This window comes from Prinia subflava, chromosome 4, assembly GCF_021018805.1.
Source record: "Prinia subflava isolate CZ2003 ecotype Zambia chromosome 4, Cam_Psub_1.2, whole genome shotgun sequence".
Classification (NCBI taxonomy): Eukaryota; Metazoa; Chordata; class Aves; order Passeriformes; family Cisticolidae; genus Prinia; species Prinia subflava.
The window spans coordinates 58,376,268-58,391,071 of NC_086250.1; the positions used below are offsets into that span (position 1 = coordinate 58,376,268).

The following is a 14,804-nucleotide window of genomic DNA, read 5'->3' on the forward strand; positions in this document are numbered from 1 at the left end:
GACACTTGCAGTGGACTTCTTGGAATCTGTGGAACTGTAAGAAAGACTTTGTAAACATCAAAGGTATTCTGTTACCCACTATTCTTGGTCCTTTTGTGCTTAGAGTTGAAGGAAAAATAGTAAAACAGAAAAGAAAAAATATGCCAAATTCACAAAATTCATGAATTATTGCTCAGGGCTGTTGAACCAAGACAATTCTTTTCTCAATTACTTGTGACTATTTCAGAGTTTGTCTTTTGCTCATTATTGTGGGTCAAAGTTTCAAATGAGGAAATATAACAAAAATTTTCAGGATGAAAACAAGGAGTTCACATAAAATATCTCTTATTACTAGACACTGTTCTTGACGCTTTCTAGTAAGCATTAACATATGACAAAGCATGTATAGGTACACACCAGAATCCATGATAAACATAAAAATTCATGCACTGGTGTGCAATGAATATCTAAATTCCTTGATGTTCTGCTCACATAGGTTCCAACACACTTTCCATGAACTATGCTAACCTGCTTCACAGATGAATGGTTATAATATCAAGTTCAGACTGACACATAATTAGTTTCACCTCACAATACGAAGGTTAGGACTTTATAATGTCACAAGAGATCAAAACCTGCTTCAGCTTCAAAGCTTTGTGTTAGTAGTCTGTACTCATTCTGTGGAAGCTGGTATAATCACCCTACTTACTACAACTAGGTTTGGCAGGATGGTTTCTCAAAACCTAGGTTTTTTGGTTTCTCAAAACCTAATTGTTATAATTTAAAATAAAATACTAACATTATAGACTTCTCTAAACATTTTTAAAAGAATTAAGTAATTCCTTAGGGGTTTTTTTAAGTGTAGAGAAATTCCAAATGGAAGAAATTTGGAAAAATGCTCATAACAAATTTAACTGGGACTATCCTCCTGGGAGCGGGGCAAGGAGAAGAGAGGGAGAGGGAGGAACAGAGATTCCATGGGCACTAGCTGAAGAAAATCCCTCATCTTTTTCTCTTAATAGGTGATAATGGGATAATTTTAAAAGAAGAAGCAGCAAGCTGAAGAGGAATGGAAAACAATCTTTCATGCCATCATGAAAGAGAAACAGAGCCAGCCAAACTAAAAGAAAAAACACTGTCAGTAATTTGACATAATGACTGCAGCCAAGCAGAGGTGTAGGCATAATGTTTCTCATCTTTTCAGGTCATACACACTGTTCACCAAAAATGTACTGAAGAAAATATCAGAAACATCAATGGAAGCAAATGGGAAGTTTTGACACAAAGCCTTCATGTGTTGTTTGCTCATTTTAACAAGGTTTTATCAATGAGAGCAGAGCTTTTAAGTATAGAGGATACACTAAGCAATCCGTATAAACCATACAGACATACGGACTTGGATCAGTCTATTTTCTTTACTGATGCATATTTAGGAATTCCTATGCATCAATTTAGTATGTTTAACTATAGTATCACATGAACAAATGACAACTAAAAGAAAAAGGTTTTCTTATCTTCATTATGTCACAAAGACATCTCCTGAATACTTCTTTTTTACTCATTTAAGTACTTCATTCACATATTTCTGAATTCTCTAAGCAAACTCCTATTAAAAATCCTGGTTCACCTTTCTCAGAAAGTTATGTAAAAAGATGGAGGCAGGAGGGAGGGAAGCATAACACTAGACAATGACAGCCACTACGTATATTAACACTATCAATGGCAGCACAGTTTACCCAAAATGTGTCTTGAAGATAGAGATTATAATGTAAATTCACTCCTGAATACAGTTCAGGATAGCAAGAGTGTGCATGCACAAGAACAAACACACAAGTGTGCTGGACTATGTTGTTAGCACAGTCCATAGCATGTTCCATAATTACTCCAACACACTTCCTTTAGAAGAAAGGTCTGTCAACCATTATAATTATTAAGCCTGACTTTTCAAAATGCAAAATGTCCTAAGTAGTAGGAAAAATATTTACAAAATATTGCAGCCCAAAATTTTTTACATCCAAAACAGTATCTTACTTATTCCTACATAACAGGACAAAAAAAGCAACAGTTTATTAAAAAGTAGGTCTTGATTCTCATGTTAGAGTAACATCCATAGAATCAGAACCAAAGATCCAACCTTCTACTCACCTGTGTAATCAAACCTCAATTTTACACAAGTGGTTGTATTATAAATTACAGAAACTGTTAAAGTAGCAATGACAAAAGTGCCAGGGTATATTTCTGGATTCCAGCATAGGCCAGACAACAGTTCAAATCTGAGTGAGAGCTAGAAATCATGAATACAAACACATGCAATCCCAAAAACCAAAGCTGCAAATTTTAGGTAGAGGATAAAATATTTTTATGCTAAAGTATACTCATAGCACAGTGTATTTCATCTACTGATTACAAATAGATTTGTCATCTTCCTGGAAATTTTAGTCTCAGTAACAGGGTGGAAAACTGCATTATTAACCTCCAAAGGGAGGCTAACAAAGTCATACACACAGAAAACAGATCTGCAATTCAGCATAGCCCTAAACTAACCACCCAGGTGAATTGCAAACTTAACCAAGAAACTTGTCTTGCAGGAGTTCAATAAAAAGGTATAAAGAAAGTCATAAGTGACCTACTTTTTCCTTTCAAATAAACCTCAGAAAGGTTCTGTATAGAATTTTCAGAAGAGTTATTTCTGCACCTACTTCTCAACATTTGAAATGGATGTTCATGTTATTTATTGAATCCAGCAGACGTCTGAAAGGCTTTCCAAGCACTATTCCTTCCATCTATTCATCCGTCTATCCATCCATTCATCCGTCCATCCATCCATCCATCCTTCAGACATGTGTTAGCAACAACTTTCCATAACTCAGGAGTGAGAAAGAACTGCACAGGATTCCCTTTGAAGGTCATAAATCTTGCTTTTTATCAGCCACAGAACTAGCTAATATGTACCTCAGTACACTCCAGTCCCTTAATATGAATTATCTCACTTTTATTCTAAAAATTACCAGGCCCTGATAAATATTTATATTATTATTTTAGTGCTATTTTTAATACATCTTGTTAGATCATTATGCAATGCATGTATTTCCCCTTTGGTTATTTTATTACCAGTAGACTCAAACTTAAAATGAAAAGTTATACTCTATTTTATACATGAACATTACATTTTCAGGTGGCACAGATCAATGTGAACTTTTTACTTGAATGTTAATGAGACACTGTTGAGGAAAGTGTTATAAAGGACAATTTAATAATAATAAAAAAGTTAATAATCTGGATATATGGGAATGTCTACTTAATTACATGGAAAAAATACTCATGGGATAATTCTAGTTTTCCCATATGAACAGCCACAGATGAAAATACAAAAATGCTCATGTATCATCTACAGTTTAGAAGTACTGTAAAGACAACCAGCTTTATCACACACATGGAAGATGTATTTTGCATATGGCCACACACAGCCTCAGAAGGGGGCTTTTATAAATCAGCATAAATCAGCACATCTTGCAAGAATACAGGCTGGAGACGAGTTTTGTGGAAAAGGACAGAAATTCCAGCAGACAGAAAGCTCAGACTAAGCCACTGGTCAACCCTGGTAGCAAAGCCAGGCAGCAGATTCCTGGCCCAGAAGATTTATCCCCACTCATTGCAGAATCACAGAAGCTGGCAGGACCTCTGGAGGCCATCAAAGTGTGCTTACACTTTGTGCACTGCCCAAAGCCTCCTGGAGCAAGATGCTCAAGGCCATGTGGACTCTGGTTTTGAACTTCCAGGACAAGGATTCTACAACCTCTCCCTCTCTGACCAAACAGTTCCAGAGTTCCATATTTACTGTGTATATTTTCCTTCAAATGTTTAAAAATAATTTCTTGTATTTCAAGATCACATCTAAAATACCACATCTAGTTTTAGGGAGCCTGATACAAGAAAAAGGTAATAAACTTCAGAATAAACTGAAGCAAGAGGAAAAGGTCACCAAGATGCTCAGAGATATGGAGCACATGCTCTTTGAGAGGCTGGGGAAACTGGGCTTGTTCAGCTTGAAGAAATGAAAGCTCCATGAACACCTAATCACAGCCTGATAAAACCAAGACATGGTTGTTTGATAACCAACCATGTTATCAAGATGACCAACATCCATTTTTAACAGTGGTACACAGTGGGAAGGTAAGAGACAAGCAGCATAAACAAAAAATGCTCCATCAGCCTGTTGGGGAAAAACTTCAACATAAGGACAAGGAAGCACTGGAATAGGTTAACCCTCAGAGACTGTGAAGTCTCTGTCTTTGGAGAGTTCAAGACCCAACTGGACAAAGCCTTCAGAAACTCAGTCTGATCTCAAAGCTAGCCCTACATGGAGCAGAATCACCCTATGTTCTTATGATTTCAGAAGCTGTCATTTATTCACCTGAAATAAATCAGAAACAATTGCAGTTAGGCATAGTCTTTCTGGGACACAAACTAAAGAAAAAATTTAGAGCACAGACTCATGTAGCGCTGAAAAGGAAAACCATTACATACACCATTATCCAAAACTGACTGCTATAAGACAGCTACAGATTTCAAGATTAAATGATATTTTAGAGAGATAAATTTACATTTAAAGAGTCCTAGTATTTGTTAGATCAATTTTTAAAACTTTAATCAAACTGTGATATGAGATATGCACAGTTGCTTAGAAGCCCAAACTTAGAGAAAACCAACAGAGAAAGAAGATGCAAAGTAATCTAAGAATAAAAAATAAATTAAATTATCATGCAAGATCAAACATTAACCACTGGAAAAGTTCTGCAAACTTTCTAGCTGGAGTCAAAAACATACTTGCAGAGGAACATCCAGATGACAAAAATGCACAGAGGAAAAAAAAAGCACAGAGGAATGTGCTAAAGCGACAGATCATTTGAACAAGTTTTTATTTCTTCTCTCAGCTGAGAACTGCATGCATGTCAGGAAGTGACATGCTACTGCCCACCTATTCAGCTGCCCAGTGCCAACTCCTGTTCTTTATTGTACAGGTCTCTGTGGTTCAAAAATGCAATCTTATATTAAAAATAAATAGTCACACTAGATACATAAGGGAGGGAGGTAAGATGAGTGAGGAATGAAGAAATAATAGATACTATGTGTGGTAAAACTTGAGCAAGAAATGCAATATGTCTTAATAACACCTTTGACAATTCTAGAATCAAGAAAATGAGACTGGATAGATGAACTGGAAAAATAAATGAGTTTTCTGTTAAGAATAATAAAGGGGTACAAATACAATCATACAATCATTCTTCCATTACACCCTTCTGCACTGAAAAGACAAAATACACAAAAAATGTATCTAGCTTATATTAGCCAAAAAATTCACAAGATAACCCTAACTGTTATCAAATTCCACTCTTTAATACTGGTAGGGCAACATGAAATGGAAGCTTATATTGATGAATAAATTAATGGAAATACTCTGCAGAGATTCTTTGATTGCAGTTACCACATGTCACATCTCCCTGTACAATTCATTCAGGCATCTCAGACAAAACCATCACATACATCACACAGGAGTCTTCTATGCTGTATTTTCAGAGAAAAATGATTGTGCATCCAGAATGCATGTCAGCCAGAACTTCAGCATCACACAATGAACCCACAGGGAATCTTTAAAGTTAATTTAGTCCAAACCTCCTGCTGTGGGCATGGATAGCTTCAGCTTGATCAAGCTGCTTAAAGCCACATCAGTCCTGACCTTGAACACTTCCAGGAAGAGGACATCTACAACTGCTTTGGGCTCTCTCATCATAGGAAATGTACTCCTTATGTCCTATCTAAATCTATTCTCAGTTTGAAATGTTGCCCCTTGTCCTATCACTACAGGCCCTGGTAAAATGTCTCTCTCCAGCTTTCTTAAAAGCTCCCTTTAAGTACTGAAAGGTTACAGTAACATCTCCCCAGAGCCTTCTCTTCTCCAGGCTGAACAATGTCAATCTTGTCAGCCTTTCCTCACAGGAGAGATGCTCCAGGCCTCTGATCACCTTCATGGCCCTCCTCTGGACCCACTCCAACAGGTCCATGTCTGTCCTGTGCTGGGATCCCTGAAATGGCTGCAGTACTCCAGGTAGGGTCTCACAGGAACAGAGTAGAGGGGTGAATTCCCCTCCCTCACCTTGCTGCCCATCTGCTTTGCATGCAGCCCAGGACACAGCTGGCTTTCTGGGCTGCAAATGCACATTGCTGGTCATGTCCACCAGCATGATGAGTCCTTCTCCACAGGGTTAGTCGTTAACCAACTCAACCTGCAACTACGTGACTGTTCTATCTGGTAAGCAAATTGGTATCAGCACAGAAAGGGAACAAAACAGGAAAATGGGAGAAGAAAAACAAGAAACCCTTTTATTTCAGCAGCACTGCAGTTGCATTGAATTAACTGTAACATCATTAGTCACACCACCAGTATAATCTTTCAAGTCTTCTTTTGATAGATGAGTGCATCCTTGAATACATCCAACACTGTTCCATTTATATAACAGCTTAAATTTTCATTGATGCTGTTTAATTCCATTGCAATTGGTTTCCATATTTTGCTTCTCAGTACCTGATGGTTTTGTATGAAAACAGAATTTTAAGGAGAAGTTACCTAATCTGCAAACTTCCTTTCGTAGAAAAAAAAACAAAGCAACTGGCCAGTGACAGTGATGTTCCAGAAGCAGGTAAAACAATTGTAGGGTTTGCATTTCCTTACCTGCCTTTCTTCCTTTCCAATAGATTTCAAGCTCTCACTTTTTTTCTTTATAACTTTTCACATACTTTTGCTGTGTGGTCAAGCACTTTAAAATTTACGAGTTCTGAGAGACTGACATAAGCATACCAGCATTTGTTACAGGAATTGACATGAGAAAAATGACTATGCATTTCAAAAGTGCTACACAAAACACGAAGCTATCTGACATTTCACCAGAAGAAATACACTTAAAACACCTTCAAAAAAGTTAAAGCCTTTTGTTGCTGACTCAATTCTATAACCATTTTGTCAAAAATGAACTCTGTTACAAGTTTCAATTCACAATGCACCTTAGCCAATGAAACATTCATATTAAAACATGTCAAAGGAAAGAATTTTGCAGATACTTCTAATCTTCATAAACTTTTAAGCCCATGAACATTTACACAAAAATCTGCCATTATTAAACTCCAACTTGCTGCACGCAACAAAAAATTGTGCCTTCATTTATAGCTTTTCCACACAGAAAAAATTCAAACACTCAGTGAAGTAGCGTAAGTAGCAGGTTTTAAATAGGCGTTTTAAAAATATGAAGATAATTTCAGGAACTATTAAGACAGCAATCACTTATAGGTTGTTATATTAACAACTTAAAAATTAATAAATAAGCCAGGTTTTACCACCTCAGTGAGATCTTGAGCAGCTATTCTTCATGCTTGGCAACAGATTTGCAAAAAATGGATCTAGAACTGGAGGTTTCTGTTCTGCTTTAGAACATCAAACACAATAAAACATGCAGACTTTCTGGTGAAGAGAAGTTGCATGGTTTTTTTTTTCCTTTCCCCTTCTATGCCAAATTCACAGTGGATTTCTCCAATTGGAAAATCGACTTCTCCCCTGTTTTTCATAGATGTACTCCTTTTCAGCCTTAAAGTAGTTCAAAGCCATGACATTAATCAGTTAACTCCATTACTTACAGACAGGAAAAATCAATTTACCTGAATGCCATCAAGCAACTTGCTCATGCACCAGTAACTGTCAGCTTCTATGTTCTGCAGCACTTCCTCAGACAGACTGGAAACATCAAAATTTTCCACTTCTTCTTCTTCTGTTTCAGGAAAAGAGAGAAAGACAAGCCAATGAAGTGCATAGAATAAATAAAGCAAGAATGAGGAAAATAATTGAAAACAAACACAGCCACCACTTATCTTCTAGTCAGAAACCAATGCACATTTACTTTAACAGGGACTAAATGAATCATTTATTGCTCAACTGTGTCATCTAATGGCTTTAAATGTTAATGAATACTTAATTTCTTGCAGACTGTGAAAATCTCAAATCATGCCTGGTTAACCAGAATTAATATATAATAAATTACCTTATTCTAAACATTTCACACCTGAAGGAGGATCAGAAGCACTTTGAGAGCCCTCAAGCTATATATGAACAATCCCTGAAGAAGATGACTATGTTTGCACCATGCACGGAATGTGCAAATATGTTGCCAGTCTTCACAGTAGAAAAAGCCCAGAAGAAAAGGACACCTCTCAGAAAACCACTGAACTTTATTTAGTAAGCAGACTACAGATTTTCAAGGAGGATTTGTTTTTCAGGCAAGTATCTGGAATTAGAAGGAAATCAAACAAAAGAAAACAGATGATTTCCACTCCCCATCCCTCAAAAACTCTTGTGATTATCAACACTGGAAAAGCACAGAATCCAAAAGACATCTAATTCATAGAAACTGATTCTACCACAAAAGTGGGTTTAAAGAAATTCACACTTCAACATGAACCATAATTTTACATCGTCTTTTTAAAGGCATGGAATCTGAATTAATCCATTTGGAAAAGAAACAGAATGTGCTGTCCTGACACCTTACTGCCAAAGTTCCCATACAGCTCCAGAAGAGAGTTAATTCAACATGACCTGTGAAGGCTCTGAGCAAAAGCTGCAGCTTCCTTCTTGCAGCAGCTCACAGTGTCTTACTGTATCAAAGTGAGTATCAAGGAAGGGTCTGTCCCAGCCCTGGTTTATTCTCAAAGAGAGGGAGGTGCAGAAGAGATTCATTCTACCTAAACTGTGCATGGTATACCCAAGAAGGATTTTCCTCCATTACACACCTGCAAGGTAGCCTAGAATAAGAAGTAAAAAAAAAAACCAAGAATATGTATCTTAAAACTACTCTATTACCTGTCTCATAGCTTTGCAGTATGTAATTAAAGATGCCCGAGTACATCTTTAGGTTGTCACATTTGCTTATTTAAAAAAAAACTTAAAGCACTTGTTTTTCCATTGGTAATAACCATTACCATTATGTATCTTTTAGAATAATTTTAACATATCTGTGATTTAATACTAGAAGGCTCTGGTAGAAAGGTGTTACCAAAGCATTCCCCTGTGCACTGTTTTTATATATGGGTATACATCTTCTCAGGGATCAATGGTTTTGGATTCTAAAATATTAACAGCTGTAGGACAAGAAGATTAGGTTGTGCTAATAAGGCATTACTTTAGATATTTACTTACTAGGGAAATCTGGTAAATAAAACAGGGGATTGCAACATAAAATAATAGCATGGGATGATCTCAGAGGTGGCAGGGTTGTAAACAATGAGCCAATAGTAATTTACTGGTAATTAAAAGAATACCACCTTTGCGTTGGAGTACAATTTTACAAACCCAATTTCTAAAAGAAGTAAGTTGAATAAGTATTCAACATATTTCAAACACCCTATATAATAAGCTCTGATATAACACTACCTTTTAAAACAATAACTGAGCAGCAGGCTGCAGCATCAATTTTTTTTAATAGCGTGTCTTTTTGTGAGGACGAAGAAAGTCTTTATGACAGCAGCATATTCCTCCCAGTAAAAAGGAGGGAGAAGCCCCACAATGGGCAGCAAATTCTCTCAATGCTCTATGGAAACTGGAGGTAGCACTGGCAGTAAGTGGGAGTGAATGCTCCTCCTCTCTGTCCTCTGGTCCCATCATTTTCTCTGTTAGACTCCTCTCATAAAAGACAGGCTCTAGAACAAACCTGGCTACATTTCACTTATTAAACCTAATCTTGCCACAAAAAAAAACTGTTAAGAGAAGAGCATACCATAAAAGCATTTTCATGCTAAAAATGCTTGAATTCAATGGAGATAACAAGAAAGATTTGAAAGAAGGCATACAGGTCAGCATAAGCAAAAGAACCAAAACATTTAGCAATAAAAAAATCTAACTCAAATTGGAAAGCAGCTAAGATGATGTACATTTAGCAAAATTAATCCAAATTGAAATGTCAGCTCTGCAGCTCAAATAAAAAAAAAAGAAAAAGACAACATAAAGGTCTCTGAGAGCCCAGAAAAATTACTTAAGAGTACTCATTCTTCTGTAAGTAACACTTACAAAGAGACTAAAAATTGCTAGACTTAAGACGGACAAAGAAAAGTCAATTTAAGATGATAAGCTTCATATGAACCTGTTAAAAACATCAATATTAAGTATTTATCCATCTACCTCCAACCTGATCTACCTCAAGATTTTAAACTCCACAAAGACAACCCCAAAATTTTCAGCAGAGAAGCTCTTTGAAACAGTTTCAAAAATTAAAAGTAAGGATAAATATCCACACGAATATAGAAAAGAAAAACTTTTCCAAACAGAAAAGAAAATTAATGATGTATCCACTACAGCTGGAAACAAAACTTTGGTACATCTGATACATATTAACTCGCAAAAAAGTCTTACAGTTATACAGTTTATTATACTTTCACAAACCAGTGCCTCAGCCAAAAAAAAATCTTCTAGTTAATATTTTTAACTTTCATTTTAATATTTCAAATGGCAAAAAAAGAAGCAACCCATTCTCACTCTGCCTCACTATGTGTACAGGAAAAACAGTAAATGTACTAGAGTTCCTCGTATGAACTGTCTTGCCTTTGAATGAAGTCTTCAGGCCTTCCTCCACTAAACCTGTGCTGAAAGATTGAGATTACAGCTCCTTCAACAATGTGCTCCTTTGCAAATTTTCTTCCTTGGAGCACCTTTTCTTTTCATGACACTGTTATCACATTTCTGAATGAAAAGGTAGCTATAAACCGTAGCACAACACACGTGGGTATGAAAAGACAGTAAATGAAAAAGACTTTTTATGTTCTCTTTCTCATCTTTCTTACTTCATTTTTGTCTCTTTCAAAATCTGCCATTTCACACTATATTCTCACATCAGGTTTTAAACCAACAAAAAAGCTGAAGAGCCATATAAACATCAAAGGTGGGCATCTTCACCTCCCTTCACAGTCAACAAAGACGACCAAGAAGTGACAGAGTACTACCTGACTTGTTCTAAACTAGAAAGATAAATAAATCACATGAATCACAGTCAAAAAAAAAAAAAAAAAAACAAACTTGTTTCTCAAGATTAGCTATAATTTTCTCTTAAAAGGATTGCCTCAGAATACAGACCTCTAAACTGTGGAAGTCTAAACTTAGCTAAAATAAAGCTTTAAACGCACCAAATGATCTGCCATCCTGTGACTGAACTACCTGCAAGCTGTGAGAAAACCAAGGCAGTTTGTGAAGGTAAGCTAAATGAAGCAACTTGGACAGCAGCAATACTCCAGCATTAATATTTTGGAAAAACTAGATTTTGATTGTTCTAATAAAGAAGGATTATCAAATTTGATTGACCAATTTTTTTTCCCCAGAAAATACAATACAGCTTTCAAGAAATATCTTTGAATGGTTCCAATTACTGTTCATCAAAGCTATGTTCTCCAAGCACAAAGAGGAAGTCAGGACAGGCCTTTCTGAAAAGAACAGAGGACTGATACAAATGCACTACTATAAGCAAAATTCTCATTATTCCACAGAAAACAACAACAGATATAGATAGCTTTTAGCAATCTTTCTTCACTGAAAGAATCAGTAGTCCCCAATTATAATGTCACAGAACCAAATGCTCAGCCATTACAGACATAAAAAGACCCATTTTATGAAGTACTTGTCCAGCTGTCTTTTTTTGTCTCCCCTCTGAAGAGATATCCCAGAACATTTTGCTTTTCTGTGGCTTAAAGAGACTGAACTTTAGCATTTCCATAAGCCTCTTAAACACAAAATAATTATTCAATATCTTTTATATGTTCTTTAAATAAGCTACTTCTAGACCAATTTTCAATCCCATTGTGCTTCCAGTGCATCACACTAAGTCATCTCTTCTGAAGTCAGATAATAAAGTTTTGAAATTAAAAAAAATCTAATTAAGCATTTAAGACAACTCAGTTGTATTTCTGTTGTACCCTAGTAGTATGTCCCCTGTGTAAAGCAACTGTGTCAAACTTTGGCTTAAAATTCTTTGACCAAGTATTCCAATGAATAAATCTAATTACTTGGAGCTACACAAAAATATGATTTCATTAAATCAGCTAAGATATATATTTTTGGATATGTTACATTAACTGGTACTTTTTGATTCAAACGTGGTGTGTGATGAACAAGGAGCTACTCTGTGGAAGCACCAAGAACTCTTCTAACAAAGATGGCACAAAAGCAAAGTCTCAAACAAGCAAGTGCTCAGTGATGTCATCAATGGTTTCTGCTCCACCAACCCACCTTACTTTGCTACACTTTACTGAGGAAGTTCAAAAGTGGCACTGAATATCCAAATGATCCTTTTCCACACTACAAATAAAATTTTAAGAGCTCATCCATTTTGACAACAAGCTCCAATTAAAGAACATTTGATTAGCAGAATGCCATGCAAAATCATAATCTACATATTTAGCATTTATTCATTTATTTGGGTATGCACATAATGCAAAATGTTTCTTTTTCCCTGCAGTTTTAACAGGACAGGCAGTCAACCTCCATGTTGGTCTCTCTCTCTATGTTCTTTTTTTTCTTTTTTTTTTTCTTTCTTACTTGGATGAAGAAATAAACACACTAGAAAAGTTTTGAAAGACAGACCACAAGGGATTTCAGGAAAAACAAAAGCTAAAATAACAAAATAACCATTCTAAAAGTATATAAGATATTATTTGTGCTTCAGAACATAATTGCAATTTCTGGTTTTAAATAACTTTAAATTTATTTTCAATAAGTGAAATCTGAATGGACAGTAATATAAAGACTGAATAAAAGACTGTGGACAGAAATAGCAGGCCAGCATGTGCAATATCTGGGGGAGAAAAGACCACAGCCTAAAACTTCCCCATTACGAAGTCTTACAGAAACATTTCTCATCTTCTTAAGTTTCCTGTGGAGATCTTTATCATGTTATCTATACAATTGTAAAAGACAGGAAAATGGTTGCCTGGAGGAAAATTGTTGTAGCATGGAGCCTATGACATGCTGATCTGAGTATGTGCATTGCTGTAAGCGTGGTATTAGCTCTTCTTTACTCACTCCCAGGGTATGCTTCTGAAACTTCCCACCATGCAAAAAGACTTCTTCCAAACAGTTCTAACTGGATGCACTCACAAAGGCAGAGACATAAGGATAAAATCAAAATTTTAAAAAATATTGCTTACAGCTACTAACAGATTTAGTTTCCCAATGATAACAAAAAGTAAACATGCTAAACAGCTTGCCTCCATTAAAAGTAGGTTTTAATTCAAGATTAAGCCTAATGGATGATTTTGTTTGAAGTTGTTCAGAATGTTAAAATTAAGTTCACAACTGATCTCTGTCTTTTAGATGCAATAGACTTCTTCTAAAGAGTGCTGGAATTTTCCCTATTCAGAACAGATCAAGGGTAAAAACATATACAACCAACAAAAACATAGTTTGCATTCAGAACTTCTCTAAACCTGTTACCAACACCAAAACTCAGTCTTTATAAAGTGTTAAAAATATAAATGTAGCTTGATAGCTTTCATACTTCATTATGCTAAGCAAGTTCCTATAAAAGCTATCTTCATTAAATAAAGCACACATTCTCTCAAAGGATTTTTTTAGTGAAACACACATTTAGTTGTGTTACTAATGTTTTAACTGCAGCTTTTTATCTCGAAATTGTTTCTCAACACTCAGAATCAGCAAAATTCAGATGAATCCACTAGAGTGCGAGGCAGGGAATAAAACAGATGGAAAGGTAAAAAAGTCCTAGTGCTGAAGCCCAAAACAGACTGCAAGATGACCAATAAATTATGATTGCTCTTTACATACACCCAATATACAAAATAATACATAAAAACCATTAGATCAGTTAATGAGTTCAACATAAATTGGGGGATTTTTTAGCACAAATTTGTGTAAATGTAGAAAAAGCATTACCATATACCTGAGGTTCAAATTACATATCTCTTGCAGCAGTGCAAGGAAACCATTTTGACCACAGAATGCACAGGTGTTTCTCTCTATAAAGCTTACTTTATACTGCAATCTACTTCAGATGTTGGATCTTCAGGCAGACCTAACATATAGTTACCACCCAAGCATGCAAAGTAAAAAACCATACACACAGGATTGCATGCAGAGGTGCACAGTAATATTTTGCAACTAGATCTTTGATATTTCACTCCAAACTCAGTTTTCAAAATGGTTTATTAATCACCTATTCAGTCACTGCTGCACTAAGACAATGTTTTTGTACTACGATCAAGACATAATAGAGCATTTAAATGTAAATTCTTTCAGTAACAATTGCCTAATTAAATATGTATATTACCATATCAATATCTCCAATTGAAAAAGTCCTAGTTACATATTAATCTTGATAGAAATAGCTCTTGAGCTGTTAAGGATGAATCACCAAAGTAAAACCTTCCCTTTTCTTTGTGGTACTGCAGTCTCAAAGGTAAAATTTTTAAAAAATCTTAATCATCTCATCAGTCCAGGCTTGGGTAAACATGACCTTATTGCACTTCAAATATTCCCTTATAACCAGTCATGTTCTCACATATATGATATATTGACAACTTGTCTATTTTAATATTGTTAATAGTCTTACAATTGTTTTCAGTTGATCTTCCACAATTTCCTTCAGATGCAACAGGAAGCAAGATAAATATCTTTATACATCAGTATGATGTTTCAAACATTAATCATTATATTTTGTTAATACGAATTCTCTGAATAATTTTACTGCACATGGTGACTGTAACAATCTTGTGTGACCTGGCAAGCA

The 14,804-nt window shown here is 35.6% G+C and overlaps 1 protein-coding gene across 1 annotated transcript in view; it reads right to left on the reverse strand.

Annotated features, from left to right (window-relative positions):
- Nucleotides 1–14,804, reverse strand: part of TBC1D22A (TBC1 domain family member 22A) — a 150,484-nt gene that overhangs the window by 88,449 nt on the left and 47,231 nt on the right. The window contains exon 9 of the mRNA XM_063396828.1: nt 7,687–7,796. Coding sequence (XP_063252898.1) covers nt 7,687–7,796 — 110 coding nt within the window. The remainder of the gene's footprint in view (nt 1–7,686; nt 7,797–14,804) is intronic.